Source organism: Pan troglodytes, chromosome 4 (genome assembly GCF_028858775.2).
Source record: "Pan troglodytes isolate AG18354 chromosome 4, NHGRI_mPanTro3-v2.0_pri, whole genome shotgun sequence".
NCBI classification, from domain to species: Eukaryota; Metazoa; Chordata; class Mammalia; order Primates; family Hominidae; genus Pan; species Pan troglodytes.
In genome coordinates this window covers 76,671,712-76,694,263 of record NC_072402.2, presented here as the reverse complement: position 1 = coordinate 76,694,263, position 22,552 = coordinate 76,671,712, and the positions used below count along the sequence as shown (strand labels likewise).

At 34.0% G+C, this 22,552-nt stretch overlaps 1 protein-coding gene across 2 annotated transcripts in view; it reads right to left on the bottom strand.

Moving 5' to 3' along the window:
• Nucleotides 1-7,714: 7,714 nt before the first annotated feature.
• The window catches only part of LMBRD2 (LMBR1 domain containing 2), a 53,376-nt gene continuing 38,538 nt past the window's right edge, over nt 7,715-22,552 (bottom strand). For both annotated transcript variants that reach the window (XM_527193.8, XM_016953421.4), the window contains 5 exons: nt 20,307-20,410; nt 19,097-19,143; nt 17,686-17,791; nt 14,218-14,347; nt 7,715-13,256 (listed from right to left, as the gene is read on the bottom strand). In XM_527193.8, coding sequence (XP_527193.2) covers nt 13,196-13,256; nt 14,218-14,347; nt 17,686-17,791; nt 19,097-19,143; nt 20,307-20,410 — 448 coding nt within the window. In that variant the 3' untranslated portion in view covers nt 7,715-13,195. The remainder of the gene's footprint in view (nt 13,257-14,217; nt 14,348-17,685; nt 17,792-19,096; nt 19,144-20,306; nt 20,411-22,552) is intronic.

The window sequence follows — 22,552 nt, the reverse complement described above, 5'->3', positions numbered from 1 at the left end:
TCTGTAAAAAATAAAATAAAAATTAGCTGGGTGTGGTGGTGTGCACCTGTAGTCCTAGCTACTTGGGAGGCTGAGGTGGGAGGATCCCTTGGGCCCAGGAGTTTGAGGTTGCAGTGAGCTATGATTGCATCACTACACTCCAGCTTGGGCAACAGAGTGGGACCCTGTCTCTAAAAAATAGAAATAAAAAAAATTCTAAGAAAAGCAAGCACATATACATTTAGGAATCCCCTTTCATGTAGGGCTTATTCAAGTGTCTTGCCTGTTTTTCTATTGGTTTGTTTTTATCATATTGACTTTTAAGAGTTCTTCATATATTGTAGGATGTGAGACACATATCACTTTTTCTTTACATAAGGTTGGTAACAACTAGTCACGTGATTTCACCAGACACAAAGGATCCTGGGAATGTAAGCTAGCTGTGGTGCACAGGAAGAAGAAACAATGAGTTTTCTGAGCACTTACTAGTCACTACAATAATATCATCTAACAAATAAAAAATATTTCCCTATATTCCAAATTTGCAAGTTTTTATTTCACAAAGAATTTCATTAAAATATTTCTATGATGTTATTTGCTGAGATTGTCATGTAATTCTATTTCTGGTCATATGTAATGAAGCCTTGCTACCATGATAATCACTGCTTACACAGCTGACTTGGCTTTGGCCTCCTGACCTGCATAGGATCATCCTTGACGTAGGTTAGATACTTGTCCCCACTCAAATCTTATATTGAAATATAATCCCCAATGCTGGAGGTGGGAGGTGATTGTATCATGCGGGTGGGTTTATCACGAATGGTTTAGCACTATCCTCTTGGTGCTGCTCTCTCAATAGTGAGTGAGATCTTGAGAGATGTGGCTGTTTGAGCCTTTAACCATTTAGGAAAAAAAAAAAGTGCAGCTTGCAGCCGGCACTCATTTAGTTTTATATAAACATGTTCTTTGAGGCTAAAGCAAATATGATTGACTTTCAATGTAAAAATAAAATATAAAAACTGTTCTTGGAGTTCTTTCCAAACAGAACTAACATCAGAATTGTCAGAATCATCAGAATTGTCAGAATCATCAGAATTGTCTATTCCAGAAAAACTGGATTCATCAAATGAATCTTCGCCCAACAATTGTCTGAGAATGATGTTAACATCATGCATAGAAACATTACATTTTCTCAAATTTGACATTTTCAGCGATCAAGAATTACTATATTTTATAAATGGAAATACCGCTACTAATTACTATATTTTATACATGGAAATACCACTACTAAAAACAAAATTATAGAATTATATCCTTTATTTCCAAAGTTGATATACTAGAGTGATGAGAAAATAATAATAAAAATGAGACATTTCATGGCAAAGTTATCTTGGCATACATGCTGCAGCTGCAAATGCTGCAGGTGAGTATTCTCAGTGCAGATGGGGAAAGGGTTAAAAGTGTGTGGCAGCCCTCCCACTTCTTGCTCCAGCTCTCACTGTGTGATGTGATTCCTGTCATGACTATAAGCTTCCTGAGGCCTTCCCAGAAGCCAAGCAGATGCCAGCATTACGCTTTCTGTAAAGCCTGCAGAACTGTGAGCCAATTAAACCTCTTTTCTCTATAAATTACCCAGTCTCAGGTATTTCTTTATAACAATCCAAGAATGGCCTAATACAATCCCCAATCCACACTGAATGTTCACTTTCTTCTGCAGAATAAAAAGTAGATATTTTCTGGCCCTGAACAACAGAAAGCAGAACAAATAGATGTTTATGTGGTTGTACAGCATTGCTTAGGTACCAGCCGCAGCCTGGCAATGCTCCCTCCTCAGAGGTTGGAGCACCAATTCCATAATATTTCTTCCTCAAGCTCTACAATCTGGTAACTCCAACCTCTTCACTTCCATTTTCCCAACCATAGGGGTGACTGCTTTCTGCAGATTTTCTTTCTAGGTTTCTATATAGCTCCATTGCTGCTCTTTCAGCATTCTAACATGTATGTAACCAATCACTTCTGTTAAATCTGGCATCATTTCTGTTTTCTTGATCATATCCAGATATATTACCCTTGAAAAACTCTAAGCTTGAGGTATTGATGTGAACACATCCTCAATATATAAGTCAAAAATTTAATTGAAATATTTCTGTATTCCAGGGCCACGGGGAGATGTTTTATATAGAGAATCGAGTGTCCAAATCAGAAGTAAATAATAAAGGCTCCTCCCTCCTCACTTTATGAATTCTATAACCTAGGTGTCCAGAGACCACAGAAGCTTAATGCAAGCCATAACTGTTGAATCTTTTGGTGGCTAAAAACCATTTTTGAAGTTCAAAAGATAAATAAATAATTAATGGAAACGTGAATTTCCCCATCTCAGGGACGGAGAGATGGGTGGGCAGAGGAAGAAAACAGGAAAAGCCAAGAAATTACCAAGTCAGTTTCCACACTTCATGGAGAGAAAAGGAAACCAGTTAAGACATCATCAAGGGAAAGCCAAGCATCAGTTGTGACGATTTCCATATCGTCAAGAAATAACCAACCAACCAAGGACTTTGTGAAAGTCTTTGAGGCTAGGTGCTTGGTGCTCACAAGTCTTTACGCTGTAAGAATGAAACAGGCTGGCCAGAAGCCACAGTCAGTCAGTTACCTGCAGGACCTTTCAGCTGTGGTAGGGAGACAATTCCCTAATTAGGCTGATTGTTAGGACATTAATCCTTTCTCCCTCCTGCTTCCAGTGAGCAAGGTGTGATCACTTGAGTTACACTTCCTAAATCTGGTGAGAAAGTGTACAAAGGCAAATGTCCTTAGGTTCATTATCCCTCAAATAACAAGACTGAGGGAGAAAGAATGGTTTTGTCTCATCCCAGTGTTAGAGACAACTCTTGCTTTGTTTCTCAGAAGTAAAACTCTGTCCAGGCTCAGTCAGTAGATTAGCCAGCCAGAAGATGGGGAAGTATCGTTCTATCTCATTGTTAACAGTCCACATGTAGAGGATTATGTACGTGCATGTGTATGTATTATGTATACTTATACATACACGCATACACACACAAAGCATGGGTAATATCTACGCTTCTTTGTAGCTTATTATTCTACAAAATTGATTGACTGTTCAGATGTAGTTTAGGAAAGGCCCTATTAAAGTCCAAGAACCCCTTGGACTTCTACCAAGTTGATTTAAGACTTACTGTAGTCATCTCCACCTGGGTGTAAGTGAGGTAGAACAGTGGAGCTTTAAGATATGTCTACAGACTTGTGCTTTATTCAGTTATTTTTATTAACAAAGTACCTGAGTGAAATTGGCCAGAGTTAAGATCTCTGAAAATGCCTGTTTTGATAGATCTCTTATTTCACTGACATAATCTATTTATTTGTAAAAAGAAAGTTTTAATTCCCACAATTCTTATAAAACCCTCACCCAGAATGAAACACTAAAATTATTTGGTAGCTGAAAATACACTGAATTAAAATAAGCAAAAACACTTTCATAATTATGAACAGTTTCAAACAGGTTAAAACTATGTCTATGGCCCATGCTACTTTAGGCTACGCACTTGTGACATTTATCTACAGTCTTCAAATTCATTCTGAAAATTAAATGTTTCAGTAAACACCTTCATCAAAATTAACGTTAAAGATCATGTTCCCCTGTAAATTCAACATAAGATAAAACATTGTGTCCTTTCAGGATATAAAATGCATGGCTTTTATAAAAGGATGGGGCAAGATATATGTATACGACTAAACATGACTTTTCCCATAATATTCACTATTATAACTTCTGTATTCACTTTTAACCTTTTAACCATCCTTCAGTCAGCATATACTTCATGAAAGGCACTGTTAGTTTCTAGGGATGTATAGATGACTGAGCCCTTGTTTGTGCTGTAGCAAACCTAGCCTATTCACATTTATTGTCTCCAAAAATCCTTAGAATTCAAAGTACTAAGTTATTTTAATCTATTAGATGTTGCCAAACATCTATTGGGCATTGGCTGAGCTATCACCAGCCAAAGAGTTGTGTTTATCTTTAGCAAGAGATGATATGTGAAACAGGTTGACGGAGACCAAAAATTTCTTTTTTCCTGGTCAGAAAACCACAAGTGTGAATGAAGAATATAGTTTTTCAAATTTCTTAGAATTCTTTTCGATTAATTAGGTCACATAATATCTTTAGCTATTTAAGTGTGTGTTAAAGATACATCCATTTTCAGGAATTTTTGTTGGCTATCTTCAATGTGAAAATAACTTTATTCTTACTTCTTTTAGACAGAAAAGCCATGTTCTTTTGAAAGTTGGGTAACGGTCAAATAGTAGTCATATTTTCTCCTTATTTTTGCCACTATAGCCACAGGACTTTCTGAACAATGACACTAACCTCCCCTTAAAAATTGTTTTCTAGGCTGGGCGCGGTGGCTCACAATTGTAATCCCAGAACTTTGGGAGGCCAAGGCAGGTGGATCATCTGAGGTCAGGCGTTTCAGACCAGCCTGGCCAACATGGTGAAACCCCGTCTCTACTAAAAATAGAAAAATTAGCCAGGCATGGTGGCAGGCACCTGTAATCCCAGCTGCTTGTTAGGCTGAGGCAGGATAATCTCTTGAACCTGGAGGCAGAGGTTGCAGTGAGCCTAGACAAAACAATTGCACTCCAGCCTGGGCAACAAGAGCGAAACTGTTTCAAAAAAAAAAAAAAAATTTTTTTCTGAGGATTTTGTGGCTTGAAAATCTAGCAATTTTGACTAACTTTATACGTTTTTTATACTATTCTCGAAGAGATGTAAAAGGATGTATATGGAAGTTAATAGTCTGGTTTGCCTATACTGGATTTTAGTATCACTAAAATTACTTTTTTAAAAAGTTAAGAGATTTTTAAATTGTTATTCCTTTTAATTTCGAGACAGGGTCCCACTCTGTCACCCAAGCTGAAGTGCAGAGGTGCGATCTTTGCTCACTGTAACCTCTGCCTCCCGGACTCAAGCCATCCTCCCACCTCAGCCTCCCAAGTAGCTGGGACTACAGGCGGGCACCACCATGCCCAGGTAACTTTGTATTTTTTTTTTTTGAGAGAGATGGGGGGGGGTCTCACTATGTTGCCCAGGCTGGTCTTGAACTCCTGAGCTCAAGCAATCCAGCCACCCCACCCTCCCAAAGTGCTGAGATTACAAGCATGAGCCACTACACCTGGCCGAGACTATTTTTTAGACCAGTTTCAGGTTTACAAAAAAATTGAGCAGAAAGTTCAGAGAACCCCCACCTGTTTCCCTGTTAATTAACATCTTGCATTAGTATATTTGTTACTATTGATAAGCCAATATTGATACCTTAACTAAAGCACACAATCTACATTAGGGTTCATGCTTTGTAAAATTTTATGGGTTTTAACAAATGTGTAACATCACACATCTACCATTACAGTATCAATAGAGAATAATTTCACTGCCCTAAATATCTCAAGCTCCACCTATTTATCCCTTCTCTCCCACCCACCCCCACCACTGGAACTCTGATCCTTTTATTGCTTCCATTGTTTTGCCTTTTCCAGAATGTCATATAGTTGGAATCACACAGTGTATAGACTGGCTTTTTTCACTTAGTAATATGCATTCAATATTCCTCCTTGTCTTCTTATAGTTTGATAGTTCATTTTTTGAGGTTGAATATTCCATTTTATGGATGTACAACAGTTTGCTTAATTATTTACCCATTGAAGGACATCTTGGTTGTTTCCAGTTTGGGGCAATTATGAATATAACTGTTATAAACACTTGTGTGCAGGTTTTTGTGTGGACATAAGTTTTCCATTCATTTGGGTAAATTCCTATGAACTTGATTGCTGAATCATATGGAAAGAGCATGTTGGCTTTGTAAGAAACTGTTAAACTGTCTTCCAAAGTGGCTGGCAATGAATGACAGTATCTGTTGCTCCACACCCTTGCCAGCATTTGGTGTTATTTAGTGTTTTGGATTTTAGCCATTCTAGTAAGTGGCATTTTATTGTTGTTTTAATTTACAATGCCCTTATGACATAGTCCCTTAAGCATCTTTACATATGCTTATTTGCCATCTGTATATCTTGTAAGGTGTCTGTTCAGATCCTTTGCCCACTTTTTAATTGGGTTTATTTTTGAGTTTAAAGAGTTCTTTTGTATATTTGGGATATAAATCTTGTATAAGATATATATATTTTGCAAATATTTTTCTCAGTCTGTGGCTTGGCTTTTTAGCTTTTTATTCTCTTAACAGTGTCTTTTGTGGAGCATAAGTAAGTTTTAACTTTAATGACGTCCAACATCCAATTTTTCTTCCACGAGTTGTGATTTTGGTGCTGTATCTAAAAACTCACTGCCAAACCCACGATCGCTTAGATTTTCTCTTATGTTATTTTCTAGAAGTTTTATAGTTTTGTGTTTTATTTTTATGTCTATGATCAGCTTTGAATTAATTTTTGTGAAAGGTCAATATCTACTTACCTCTTTGAATGTGGATGTTCCAGGACCATTTGTTAAAAAGACTATCTCCATTGAATTGTCTTTGTTCCTTTGTCGAAGATCAATGGACTACTTATGGGTCTATTTCTGGGCTCTCTATTCTAGTCCACTGATCTGCTTATTCTTTCGCCAATACCACAACGTCTTAACTACTGGAGTGGAGCTTCATAGTAAGACTTGAAATTGAGTAGTGTTAGTCCTGACTTTGTTTTTCAATGTGTTGGCTCTTCTGGTCTTTTGCCTGTCTATATAAATTTTAGAATCAGCTTGTCAATATCCACAAAATAACTTGCTGAGATTTTAAATGGAATTACATTGAATCTATAGATCAATTTGGGAAGAGTGGACATATTGATAATATTGAGTTTTCCTATCCATGAACATGGGCTATTTCTCCATTTATTTAGTTTTTTTATTTCTTTCATCAGCTGTAGTTTCCATCACACAGATCTCATACAAATTTCATTAGATTTATACCTAAGTATTTCATTTTTGGGAGTGCCAATATAGATATTGTGTTTTAAATTTCAAATTCCACTTGTCCATTGCTGCTATATAGGAAAGTGATTGACTTTTCTATATTAACCTTGTTTCTTGTAACCTTGCTATAACTGCTTATAGTCTAGGAGTTATTTTGTCAAATTTTTTGGACTTTCTACATAGATAATTATGTCATCTGTGAACAAAAAAGCATCTGTACACTTTTTATTCCCTTTCTTCTCTTACTCTATTAGTTAAGACTAATGTAAATAATGTTGTGTTTTAAATTTCAATTTCCAATTGTTCATTTTTGGTATACAGGAAAACAGCCTACTCTGTCTTCTTGGTTAGCCTGGTTAAAATTTCATCAAATTTATTGATCTTTTTTTTTTTTTTGAAGTCCCAGCTTTTGGTGGTGTTGATTTTCTCCACTGTTCTCCCATTTTCAATTTCACTGGTTTCTGATCTAATTTTCTTTAAACATTTTGTAGTGAGGGGGTTACTTCTCTTTTTAAAAATTTTTAAAATAAGTTTTAAATTGATACATAAGTGTCCATATTTATGGGGTACAGTATGTTTCAATACATATATAATTACTTTCAAACATAAGAAAAAGTAATGTGAAAACTAAAGTACACATATTTATTTTAAAACATTTGTCATATTTGCTAATAAATTGATAAGGAACAAAGAACACCTGAATCTACTTAAAAGAACCTTAATCTCAAATGAAGTAAAATATATAAATAATCAGCAAAATTCTTAACTTGTAGAAATGTAATTTATTTCATGCAAAGCTACATTCTTTCCTATATTTTAACAGCTAATCAAATAAACATTTCAAAAAATTTATTACATCACAATAAGTTAAAATACTACAAAGGAACTGCAAGTCAATGAATTTATCAAAACCAAACTGAGCGAACACTATGCATAGATAAGGCCAAAGTTACTAATTTGCTTATAGGTAGCACTTTGCAGCTTTTTCCAAGTACATATTTGAAAATGTAGTGAGAATCTACAGAGAAAAAAATAGTTTAATCTACAACCCAATGATCAGATAGTAAAACATTTGTCATTACATATCAGGTGGCAATGGCTAACTAAAGATAAACTTGGCATCATGCACCAAAAATGACCACAGTAACATTTTGAAAAATTATGATAATATGCACATTTGAAAAGATTAATTTTCTATTTCACCTAATCAACTGAATTGGATAAAGGCAAAATAACAAGTATTTTATTAATGCAATGCAAAAATTAGGTTTTTGGTATATTAATAATTTGCTTGTGTATTGGTATATATAAAAATCACTGACGGGATCTAGGAGTATTTCAAGCTCACACTGGACTACTAAACTTTAGAATACTGTCCTAAGGAAATAGGCCTGGGCAGAACTTATTTGAGATAGATTTTAAAACTATTTAAAAGCAATACTACAATTAGTTACTTACAAAACATTTATAAAAATTAAATATCAGAAAGTGAGAACATCAATATTAGAGCTCTGTTGTATCATTCAATGTTATAATTTATAAATACATATTATAGTAATTTAAAACACAGGTCCACATATTTTCTACCTTCTAAAATAAGAAAAATCCTTCAAGTTGTTTTCAAAATATGAACAAAAACAAATCCATTGGATTGCTTTTAAAAAATAAATACACAGTCTCTCCCCTACAACTTGGTATGCTAAGTAGGGAAGATGCTTGCCAGCATTGTTGAGAAATGCAGTTCCAAATTAGTAGGCTAATAACATTTATGTCAATATCAACTCTAAATGGTGTTGTACAGTCAGTTTAAATAAATTATGATTTTACCCTACATATGTCTGCAATAGTAAATCATTCTTTCTACTCTTTTGAACTAAGTACAGTAAAATTCTTTCACAAAATAATCTGAGATCAAGATAACCAAAAAAGGAAATATTTTCAGTGAAAAAAAGTTAATTTTTCCCAAGGAGTGTGTAAAAAATAAATGTCTTTTAGGATATTGATGAGAAGAGGAACATGCCAATATCCTTGCTTTATTAACAGATTTAAAATTTACAGTGAGTCCTCAATTGACCTCAATGGACCAATGGCTTGGTACAGAAGGAATCAGAGGCGAGGACATGTTCCTGCTGCAGTGGGAAGTAAGACAGAGCAGGACTACGGCCTACCCTACTGGAGGAAATTGCTCCTAGGGCCTTGTCTCCAGGAGTTGGGAAAGGGGAAAGAAAACATTGCCCAGTCTTCCAAGTCTCTGGGCAAAAAGTCACTGAGTTGGAAAGAAGTACCTCATACAGATGGGAATTCATATTTTAGAAGGCCTTCTGTAACCTTCTTATATTGTTTCAATGCTCCTAAGAAAAGTTTTGATGATGTATGTTATTAATTCCTTTTCATAAAAAGATGTCTCAAGAATCTAAATAAATCTTAAATTTTGGGGGCAAATCTATTTTTATGTAAAAATATTACACTGAAAACAATTTATTTACTGATGTGTCCTCTTTAGTGACCTAAAAGATACACTGAGCCAGCATACTTTACATTTGTATTCAGATGTTGCTTAGTTGTCTAGCAAAATCTGTTTGACTACTTTAGGTACAATATTGCTATTTCAAGTAGTGGGATTTGTAGTCAGAACTAGTTCCTTCTGAGCATAACACTCATCAAAAACAACTCTGTACACAAAACAGAAGGAAAATCTTTCAGCACATTAAAAGTCATGCTATAAACATAGGCCTCAGAAAGGAAGAAAGGTATAAAGGAATGAGAGAGGACATAAGAAAAGAAAGACAAAACCCTAAATCCACTTACTTCTTAACATTTAGAATTTAATACAATCCATTACATTTGATGATTCAAGTATGCTAAGATTTTTCAGGGACATATTTTGTCGCTTAGTGCAAATATACTTGTAATTTTTAGGCATAATCCACTCAAATCACAAGTAAGAAACTCACCTTACTAAACAGGTGAATTATAATATGGAGAGTTTATTTTTTCTCTAATATGGTAATCAGCACACCAGCAAGAACATTCCCTAAACCTATTAATAAGAATGAGGTTTGTAACTGAATGTAAATTAAATTTCTCCATTAATATGCTAAAATACACTTTTAAAAAACCACACACATTGACTTTCCTATGCTAATTTAATTTGGGCATACATGCAGCTTAAATTTCAGAACTGATCATCTAATCAAATAGTAGTCCAAAAAAATCAACTGGCAGAATGTTTTTTTGAATGTCTGGATTGTCAAATTTTCTGATCTATTCTTTATAAAGGGAAAACCCTTGAATCTTTTGATTTAGTTCTTACCATTTCTGTGAAATGAGGGCCTCTTATGCAATGAGATTATTCAAAAGCCCTTGTATTCATTTGGTAAGAGAGCAAATTTTAATAATTAAACTTATTCTTTCTTTTGTTTTTTACAAAAATGCTCTATTGATAACAAGTTATTTATGTTGTAAAAGAAGTTAATTAGTAATTTAGAGGTGATTCATTAAATTAATAGATTATTATTATTTTCTACAATAGTTATTCTGAATTACTGGCTTACTGAATATTCTTACCTAACAACTATTTAAAGAATAATTTGGAAAATTTTAAACTAATACTTATTATCAATAATAAAGTCATCAAAAAGTACCAGAAATAATTCTTTAAGAAATGTACTTTGCATGTAAAGTATATGTATTTAGTAGTCCTATTTTGCAGTAGATGTTATTATATTTCAATAAGCTTCTCAAAAGAGAAAACTTCTACCCATTACAGTTTTTTACACAGGGTGGCTTGACAAATATTAACTTGGTTCCCCAGCAATAAACTGAGTCTTCCAGGGTCAAATCATTGCCTTCTGAACTCAAATTTATCCAACAAAATAACATTTTTATATGATTGTATATAACATTCTGTAAGACAAATTCTGCTTAAAGTTGAATATTCTGAATCACTGAAACAACCAAATATTTTAAATATAACTTGAAAGTCATAAAGGAATCTATACCGGTTGTGAAGTGTATGCACGTATATACTTCAATTATTATCACCATAAAAAATTTAATACTAAAGGAAAGTGGTAACATTACCTTATACGTTCCTACCAATTTATCTTAGGGCATTATAAAAGTTAGTTATAAAAGTAATTGGCTAATTTCTTTTCCTTTTCTGCTTCTGTTTCAACAACAGCATCTTAATTTCATGACAAAACCTGATGAGAAACATTATACTTAAGAAATTATTCAAAAGTAAACCCAAAGACTAAATAAAACAACACTACTTTCACAGGACTTTTGATGAATTAGTCCAAAAGCATTTTTGCTTTAAGGACTTGTAAACTTTTCTGTAATAATAAGAAACTGGACCCATTTCTGGGATGATCATTTCCCCATCCAATACCTTCAAGTATCACTAGGAAAAACAGCACAGTTATAAACTCCAGTACATAAACACCAACTCAACTTCCTCACAATGGCTTTGTAAGGTAGATCAGCAGGTAAATAGCAAGTATCATCTTCATTCTGCAAATGAAAGTGCAGAATGAAGCACTTGAGGCACTGAAGAGCTACGTGATTTGCCAAAGGTATTCAATTAGTCAATCATTAAATTACAAAGAGGATCAAATTATCTCTGCTCCTGGCTTATTGCTTTCTGGCCACACTTCACATGAAAAGACTGTATGTGTGTGTTCTTAAGTGTAGTCTATATGACCTTCAATTCAGAGTAAGTCTATCCACTGATAATTATTTTAAAAGGGATCTAATCGCAAAGATAATAAAAACTCAAAGATCAAAATTTTCAGATAATGAGGATGATGCTCTATTCCTTTCAATATCTGCATAGAGCTGTGTTTTAAAAAAACTTACATGATAATATTTATTAAAAATAAAAATAAAAATTTTAAATTTATGTCTTGGGGAAAGATTAACTTCAAGTTAGGGGAACCATATAATTCATCTTCAAACTGGGATACTTGAGGGTGAAAGTAATCACTAGTAATAAACAGGATACTAGGTGTTACACTGAGACTGTATTAGGCAAGCTGAAGTATGGTCACCAAATGTAGCATGGATTCAGTAAGAGTTGCAAATATTCTAGGGACATAAGAAAACTCTGCAAGCATGCTGCAATCAAACGTTCACTTTTCAATAGAACACTAGTGCTTTAAAATATAATACATAAATTTATCTTAAACACAAAGGTTAAAAACAGTCTATTTAGTAAGAATGTTTAACCAACAAGTTATTACACATTTCCATTCTAATATAGTTTTGTTTTCTATAAACCACAATTTAAGTATCAGTAATAACAGTAAATGGATTCACTTTTTACCTTTGAATAACCAGTTTTTTTCTCAAAAAGTATAAGCAGGTACCTTTAAATATTGAAGGATTTTGTTGGACTCTTTGACTACTTAAAAAAAAACTATTTTTCATTAATGCCTAGGATTTATCCTTGAATATCATAATCAACATTTAAATCAATATGTTAAATGATAAATGTGAACATAGCTTTCTGAAATGAAAATCTTTTATAAAGCAATACCAGAAGCATAAAAAAATCCAGTTACTACAAAGACTGAAGGAATACTATATCACCTGATTATAGTACACATGCTAAATACACAGACACGCATCACTTGAAGTATAATCTTAATCTTATACATGCAAAAATCCCCCATGAGTTTGCAAACAGATTTGAAAAAGCACTTTTTACATTCAGTTATGTCTAGTAAGTAAGCCTTGTTTTAAGACATGAGTTTTATGAATACAGTTATTATTTGAGGTCTCCATTCACTTACATTTCTTTGGGAAATACAGGTTGAATATACTTTTTAGAAGTAACAAAAATGTAAGTCACAATAACAAAACTGTATATAATATTATTTAGTATGACTTATGGCTTCCTTGAATCTTTAAAATAACTCTCTTGAAAAAAAATTAATCTGAAACAAACTGAACTGCATGTTCTTAACATATGTTGATCTTTCTTAAAATCCTTCCACTGTAACTGTATTTCTAAGGCAGATGCTTAGGAAATGATATGTAATAAATCTTGTTGAAAAAGGTGATACTCTATTCAATGCACATTAAACTATTATTCCTAAGATATAATTAATTCTCAGTGCCTTTTTTGTTATCTTGACACTTTTCACTGTGTATAGAGGAAATTCTAGGGTACACAGATGTTCATCAAGACTGAACTGATGTGTTGACCTTGGTTAGTGGTCCCACAAACTTTTTCAGACTTTAAACATCATTAAATATGTCACTGCGAGACATTGAGAGATATCGTCCACCAGGCTGATACCTAAAAAGGGAACATAAAGAAATGATCTGAGGCATCAAAAATAATAAAGGAAGAGAGGAAAACAAGAATACATTAAAAGGGAGTGGCCATATAATTTGTAAGTACTGTAAAATCTAGTCAGTAGCTGAAAGCAGAAACTTACCCTCCAAGTATATTATCCAAAAGGACTTAATTATAAATCAACCAGCAACGGTTTTAGACCCTAGAATATATGCATGACAGAGTGAGAGATGTAAAAAGAAGGGGGCAGGGGATGTAAGACACATCTGGGAGATTAATCAATTCAATAACCACTCTCAATTGTTGCATATAAATATAACCTAGGTTTTTACTGCATATAGGCAATACTATAGTAAACATTTTCGTGCACATGATATTTTGCTTTTATTTAATTATGTGCTTATAGCATAATGGCTAAAAGTACAGACTCTGTAGCCAGAATACTGGACTTTGAATGCCTGACTTGCCATTTACAAGTTGTGTGACTCTGGGCACTTTACTGAGCCTCTCTGGATTTAAATCCAGCTGAATTTGCAACCATACAATTACAATACTTTTGCTAAAGGACTTAGAATAGTGTCTGGCATCTAGACACTGCTATGCAGCAGTTACTAAATACAATAAATTTCACAAATGGGACAATCAGAAATAGGCATATAAATATTGTTGTGATCCTTTGCTATATATTTCAATTATTCTTTCTTATTTATAATACCACTAGTATTGTATGAAGATAACAATTTTAGTTACCATTACTGGATGATATAAAAGCATTAGAAAGTCTAAAAAGGTATCAAAAGTTACTTAATATATGTTTTATTGTTAGTGAAAATGAACATTTTCCTTTACTTATCACTTGTTTACTTTCACCTTTACTTACTTATTTTCAATCTTGTCAAGTCAATGTGTTATTAAAAGTGTAGAGGAATGCTAGAGCTAAAATGTCACAGCCAGAACTTACCTTCCTGATTCAGATTCAAGAGGATCATCAGTGAATGTTTCTGCATTAAAATCCAAAGGTTCTGCATCTTGGAGAAGTTCTATCCGGTCCCTTTCCGTCCTGTTATTAGCCCTGGTATATTTGAATGCAGCTGCAAAGGAAGGGGGAAAAATGTCTACTTCTCTACTGTCTTTTAACTTATGGGTCACAGTCTATGGAGGTACAGAAAGAAAAATCAAAATTCCAAGGAATCTGAAGACAAAGAACATAATAAAAGATAACTACATGGTTCCTTAAAATCAGATTAAAATTATAAGCAGTATAATAGAATATAGCAAGGAAAAGTTCTCCAGGCTTGTAGTTAGCTAAGAAGCTCTCTAAGCTCAGAAGCAGACACAGTGCAAACATTTCATTAGTGTAACTCAGAATTAACATTTAACTATGGTATCACAATGGTGAAACTGTTTATTAACAAAAGTAGTTTGAGTTGGTTTTACAGTAAACCTCATTTCTTGGCTAGGACTTTAATGTGTAATCAGCTCAAACTCTTAAAAAAAGGTGTGTCTTTTTACCATAAGGCAAGAGTATGGGTAGCACTAGCCAACATCGGCACTAGCCGATATTTAATTAGAAATTTTCTAGTAGCTATATTAAAAAGTAAAAAGAAACAAGTGAAATTAATTTTAATATATTTAAACACAATATATCCAAAATATTACCATTTCAACATGTTGCAAGTGCTCAATAGCCACGTGTGGCTAATGATTATCATACCAGACAGCAGATAAAGAAAACTAACTCTCCCTTCTCTATGTGGATAGGGATTTCTATATAAACAAACCAAATTTTCACAATGTTGTTCAGAGGAGTCCAAGTAGATTTACAACAGCTTTATGCTATAGTTCTTTCTGAAAACTTAATGCAAGCCAATTCTATCATATTTACATTTTTGTAAGCTTGGACTCTGTCCCAAATGCAAATCTCTTCATCTTTTCTCTCACTCATTCAGCAAATCGCAATTGCTCAATACATGCTAGATTCTCTCTAATTCATCATCCTATGACTTTGTGACTCCTCTTCTTTTAAGCACTCTCCCGTCTTGCCAGGTCTTTCTATTCTGTAAACTTCTTCCACTCTATGGTAAGCAAGCATCCAAATCCCTTTACAGAATCCTATTTCCTAGTTTTAACTAAGCCTTTAGCCCTTTCCTATTTATTATACCCTAAAGTCCTTCAAATAAATCCTTTTCTCTTCATCTCCAGGACAACTGCCTTATTTTAGACCCTAATCATTTCTTGACTGTATTACCAAACAGTCTCTGAAATGGTTTCTAGTCTCACTTCCCCAAGAATTATGCTTTATACTGCCATCAAATTCATCTTTCTAAACCAAAAATCTTATCATGCTTCTTCCCAGATTGAAATCTTACCTTTAGGTCAAAATCCCAACCTTTTTTTCTTTCGTTGTTTTTTTTTTTTTTTTTTTTTGATGGAGTCTTGCTCTGTTGCCCAGGCTGGAGTGCAGTGACATGATCTCGGCTCACTACAACCTCCTCCTCCTGAGTTCAAGTAATTCTCCCGTTTCAGCCTCCTGAGTAGCTGGGATTACAGGTGCATACCACCATGCCCAGCTACTTTTTGTATTTTTAGTAGAGATGGCGTTTCACCATGTTGGCCAGGCTGGTCTCGAACTCCTAACCTTAGGTGATCCACCCACCTCAGCTTCACAGGCATAAGCCACTGCGCCTGGCCCCAAATCCAAACATTGGAGAATGACAATATCTGTTCCCCAACTACTCTGTGGCCTCCTCTCTTATTAGCCTCCCCATGCTTAGGCTTTAGTTAGAGAAAAACATGCATTTTCCCAAAGGTTCTCTCATGCCACAACATCCTGCACTTAGTCTCCCTTCTAATTAAAATACCCTTCACCTGGCTAAGTACTATTCCTTCTTAAATACTCAGCTAAACATGTCCTTATTACAGAAATATTTCTTCATTATAAAAACTCTTTCCTAAGATAAGCCCTCTTTTTCAATCCCCAAGCTGAATTCCTTCTGCATCTGGTGTGCATCCTTCTATCAGAGCTGATGAGAAATCTACAATATCATACATAGTCTGTAATTAAAATATTTTTAACATTTCTATTTAGCTCTTTTGTATAGTTTCCATCTCTCTGGTGAAATTCCCCCCTATCTGTTCATGCACATTGTCCAACCTTTCCATCAGATCATTTAACATATCAATTGGTTATTTCAAAGTCACTGCACTGTCTGATAATTTCAACATTTGAGCCACCTCTGGGTCTGGTTATGTTCACTATTTTATGTTTTGAAAATGGCTCATATTATCTTACTTTCTTGTATATCTCATAATTTTGGGTTAAAAGCTAGACATTATGTGTAAAAGAAGGAAAAGATGGAGAGAAATCATAGTTTTATGCCCAGAATGGGCACACCTCTTCTATTAGATCATCATTGTTGAGGGCTTGAATCACTCAACCTATAGTTGATCTGAGTTTGGATTTGGTTGTTGCTTTAGTTTCCTTAAGTCCCCACAGACTTCACATTTCTCTAGTAATGAAATCCTATGACCTTGTACTTAGTAGGGCCTCAAGTGTCAGATGGTTTCTCTCAGTATTCTTTTTCCACTCTCAGATTTCAGTAGTCCCTGCATGGATATGGATATGCCACAGAGGGAGTCTTCTCCATGTTTCTATTCCTCCTCCAACAATTGACTACTATGGCTTGGTACTCAGGGCAAAACTTGTAGCTGAGTGGGTGAGAGTGCTCAGTTTTTCTCCTCCATCCTCAGTCTTAAACCCTGTGTACTGAAGCCTCAGTGGTGGAGCTTTTCAGCAATCTTACATCTCTCCCAAAAACAGCCTCTTCCTTCTACTCAGTTCAAGGTCCTAGGCAAAAACTGGTTTCTTGGCACCTCCTAAATAGCTTCTGCATCATGTCAGTGTGGGGTCAGTGATACAAAGTTTCCTAACCCACCCTGGTAGCAGATGGCTTCTGTCTGGTATCAGTCCCTCACTCAATTATGAGCATCCTGAGGACAAGAAATATACCTTCTTTGTATTGCTGTATACCTGGGAATATGCCTAACTTATATGGGTCAGTCAATAAATTATTATAAAAATGACCAAATAACCTACACCTACTAATAGGAAAGAAAAACATCAAGGTAAGTTGTAGAAATAAACACCTGCCTAGAACATACCTGGGATAAGTGCTTACATTATTTAGGGTTAGTATACTTACAACTATTCATTTGATGCCCCAGTTTCTCCTTTCCCTACCACAGTACATATTTGAGCTTCCCCTTCCTTCTATATACTGAGGAATGCAGAAAAAAAAGAAGTCACTGCAAATATACCATTTATAATTCTACAAAGGCATTTCTGGATGTGTGTATTCTAACACTCAATCTCTATGCAAGAAAGCATAAGAAAACAATTTCCAAGTGAACTAGAAGATAAACTACTTACAACGGTTGGTATTAACATCTGAGAAGTTTGACTCTTTGGGGTCAGTATGAATATTTCTGTTCCTAGTGGAATCTTCTCTATTGTGTCCATAACGTTCTTTCCATTCCTAGAAAAGAAGCACAAATAATCATATAATAGAACAGAAAATAATTCATTAATGTCAAGAGATTACATATGCAATATAATTTATTTTCATCAGAGATTCATTAGTAATCAATATAATTATCCTAGTATCTTTAAAAATCATAGGTCAATGTTTTTATTTTTACATGAGTTATTGAAGTCACAGTCTCTATAAACTTCAACTTTTACAAATGACATAGAGATATTTTTGCTAACTTTGGTTGTTACTCATCTATCTAAATTGTAAAACAATATTACTACAAGCTTACTTTGACCATGTAAAAATTAAGAGAACCCATAATGACTAACAGACGTTAACAAGATTTTCTTTCACTCAAATAAACTACAAATATTAGAGAGCCAAAAAGTCAACAGTTAAAGTTGTATACAAACATAATTAGCCTATGACTCACACGGCATTGTGTGTTATCTTAAATGCAGTCAAACCATATTAACTGGATTCTACTCATTAAATTCTTAGAATTGAAAGGGACATTAGAAGTCACCTAATGCAACTTTCCATGCAGTGCAGGGTCTCATTCTAAAACATCCTTGCCAGATGCTTTTTGGCTCTCTGACTAGATAGCATGTAATTTCCTATGTCCGAGAAGCCTATTGCAATTCTGGTAAATTGTGTAATTTAGAAATTCTCATAGAGAAGAGAAATCTATTTCTAGTAACTTCTACTCTTTGGTTCTAGTTCTGCATTCTAAAATAAAGAAGATACACATATATGAAGATACACAAAGACAACTATTAAGTTTCCTGTTAGTTTTTACTTTGCCAGTATATACACCCATTTGTTAAAAAAAAGTGTGATAATTATAATTAGATTTTACTCATTTTTTGCCTTTTCATTTTCTTCAGGAGGGTAGTTTGCCTCAGAAAATGGAGGCTTAAAGAAAAATTAAGGAGGAATAAAATTAATGTCACAGCACCAAAAAAAGAGAAACAATTTTAAAGCAATCAAAACCACTTTAATAGCAAGAATACACAAATTTATGTATTTATTCATTCGACAAATATTCATGGAGCACCTACTTTAGGCAAGAAGCTGCTCAATGCTAAACACAAAGCAATTTATTACTAATGACTTTTAGAACAGGTCTGTCAGGATACTTAGCGTATATACCTGAAAGTATTAAAATTCCCTTTCTTTAAAAATATATCTTATAACATTTTTCCACTGTTTTTTTCTGTCTTTAGCTAATTATTCCAAATTAGTAGGATTCTTAAGAAATTAAATTTCAAATAATCTTCAGATTACAGAAATTAATACTGTACTTACTCTTCTTCGATTTTCACCTTCTTCTTGCCTTTGCCTTTTTCTCTTCTCTAAAGACAGAAAAATGATCTCAAATATGGCATAACATGGTTTAATCAGACATAGTGCAACTGAAGTAAAGATAGCAGGCAATGACCGGTATTTCTTTTAAATTATCACAAAATCAAATGTTATAGGTTATTGCTGGAAAGAATTTGAGAGGTTACCTTACTCAGTAGTGAATGCCTTCTCTATTTTTGTTGCAGATGGCCCTGTAGTCTCCGCTTAAATAACTTTAGGGAAGAAAGATTTCTTTCTCACAATGACCTGAAATTTGTTTCTCTGTAAATTCTATTCTTTTATTCCTGTCTTCTAAGTTAAGTTCATACTTCTTTTCTTTCTGTATGAGTCGCTTTCCTTGTTACTCTCTTTAGGTTACAGACAAGATGTTTTCACTTTTTTTCCCCCAGGATATGCCCTACAGACTCACAATTCTAGCTGTCCTTCTCTAAATACCTTCTAATTTATCAGTCTTATTCTTAAAAATCTTACCCAGGACTGGATGTGCTATGCCATATGAGGTCTAATAGGAGAGCACGTGAAGGCTACACTAGCTTATTTTGGAGCTGCAATACATTTTGTCTTACATTCAACTCATAATCACACAAAAGCCCCAGACTCAAGTAGGGAGAATGTCTAAGAACCAATGTCCCAAAAGTCAAGTTTTTTTCACTCCATGCTATCATCACTTTGAACATCAGTAAATTTAATACACTCAGTTTTGTGATTTGATTCTACTAGAGTGCCATGTATTCTAACAGGCTGTTAATGATCACGTTCTAAAAAAGTAGCCTTTGTTTGAATGATTTCCCATGCAGTATCAAACTGATGATTCTTTAAATTAATGAGTTTTATAGTTGTACAGAACTTGGCAAATATGTTTCAAGGTAAACATGAAAATGATTCCAAGACCATACAAGGGTGTTATCTCGCTGCAGACATACTAATAATTTAAGCTTCAGAATTTCTTAAAGACCGATAAAACAATTATTCATGTTTTCAAATTATTTTTGCTAGAAAGGCTATTGTACATTTTTAGCTAAAAATGTGCATTAATTCATAATTTCTTAGAATAGATTAAAAATTATTCACAAACTATACAAATATTAATTTTGTATTTTGAGTCTTAGCACTTAGTATTTTCCCTTCATTTATTTTAAAAGACAAATCTTACCTTTTCTGATTAATTCTTTTCCTTCATTAACTAAGTCTGATGTCATATCATCATCTCCCATAAACTGCTGGAAACCGAGCAGATTCAAACAACGGGTTCCCAAACTAATAAAAGCAGATTTTTTAAAAAGACAAACATTATTTCACATTGTAAATATTTAGATGAATTGTTCTTTAGCATTGTCACTCCAAAAGAAGACTATGCTTCATTATCTGTTATCATATAGTTATCTACTGTCACATCTGACATGCTTCAGGAAGTACCACTTATCTCCCTTTCTAAGAAGTGTATGCCCTGTACTTCACTGATTAGGGTATGCACTATATTCAGGTTTCTTATAGATGTCAATTAAGTCAAGTTATCAGCATACCTTCAGAAAACAATTATACCAAGATGCTAAAATGATAACTGTAATAATGTAAGAGCAATTTTTTTCCTCTGATCTAGTTAACTATTTAAATAGCTTTTATACACTACAAATTGATTACTATATCTTATCTGAAGACTACTACCTTATATCTTATTTGCTATTTACTTTAAATTTGATTGTTGTACAAGACAAGAATACTGAAAATATGGAACACAAGGAAGGAAATGATAGGTGAATAAGCAGGATTAATATTTCTTAAGATCCAACTATACATCAGATAATTTACAGATGCCTTCTTATTTAATTTTAACTATCACTCTAAGAGATAAATATCACTTTACAGATAAGAAAACAGGCCTAAGGGGTTAAATACTTTGCTAAAGATCCCTTAATAAATGACAGACCTAGAATTTAAATCCCAGAGAAAATAAAAACCAAGCAGCTCTTTTTATTATATTAGTTCTCAAACTTTTTCAGTGATGTACTTCTACACAGAGAGGGAAGAAGAGGAGGAGAAAGTGGTGAAGGAGAGAGAGAGACGAAGGGAAAACAGGAAAGCAATTTAGAAAAAGTGAAGATCTCCATTCCATTTTGCAGTAAAAATGTGTAAATATCTAGCTAATCCATAATATATCTACTTGTTTCATTCATATAAAAATGTTTTTTATGCATTACCATTGGGTAAAATTGGGGTTTTGTAGATGATCATGTTAATTCTCTGACTTCAAACATTTCCTTACCATCTTCATATCCTTATGGGAGTACTATACTCCGGGATGAGAAGCTCAGAATTAGATCACTGTCTCTGGGAAAGTTTTCTCTTTGTCTGAAGTATCAGGAAACAACTTATGCTCTCTAGGCAGGTAGGTCTGAATATTAACTCTGGGTGTGGCTGTGTTGCTAATAGTGTGGGAATTAGACTAATTATGGCAGCATTTCAAATGAAAATGAACTTATCAAGTTAACCTATCATTGAAATGTCAGTAAGGCATTGCTTCAGGTGTTTCTATAACAGAAGATCTATTTTGTGAGTTAATCCGAAAATTAAGGAATACAACCTTTTTTTTTTCCTTAAAGATAAAATGGCACTCAAAGTTTATCCTGATTAACTCTAGAAAGACACTTTTAATGATTATCTTAAGTTTAACAATTTTGCTTTCGGACATAGTGATTCCTTATAGCTAAGATTTTATAGTTGACAGAGCACTATTCTGCCCCATATCACTTGATCTATATAACCATCTAATAAGGTAAGAAGAAATGCTAATCTTGCCAGCATAACTGTAACATTAAAAAAATCATTTATACATTACAAGTTCTTAATGTTCCACTTTATTAACTTTTCAAATGATTAAGCACATAATAAAAACATAGTTTTAGGCACACAAAGTATGACTAGTCTCTTCTTTTAATATATCATTTTCACACTGTAGATCTGTTACTGTCTCCACCTAAAGAAAACACTAAAAATATCAGATTTGCTATCAGTTCATATTAAAAGTATTATTTTAAGGGAGGAGAACACCCCTCATATTGTCTTATGCCCTATTTCTGCCTCCAAAGAAAGAAGTAAAAACTAAAAGGCAGAAATGGAATCCACAGGCAGATAACCCAGCACCGCGCCCTGGGCCTGGTAGTTAAAAATCAACCCCTGACGTAACTGCTTGTGTTATCTATAAATTTCAGACATTGTATGGAAAAGCATCGTGAAAATCCCTGTCCTGTTCTGTTCCGATCTAATTACCGGTGCATACAGCCCCCAGTCACGTACCCCCTGCTTGCTCAATCTATCAAGACCCTCTCACGAGGACCCCCTTAGAGTTGTAAGCCCTTAAAAGGGACAGGAATTGCTCACTCGGGGATCTCGGTTTTTGGA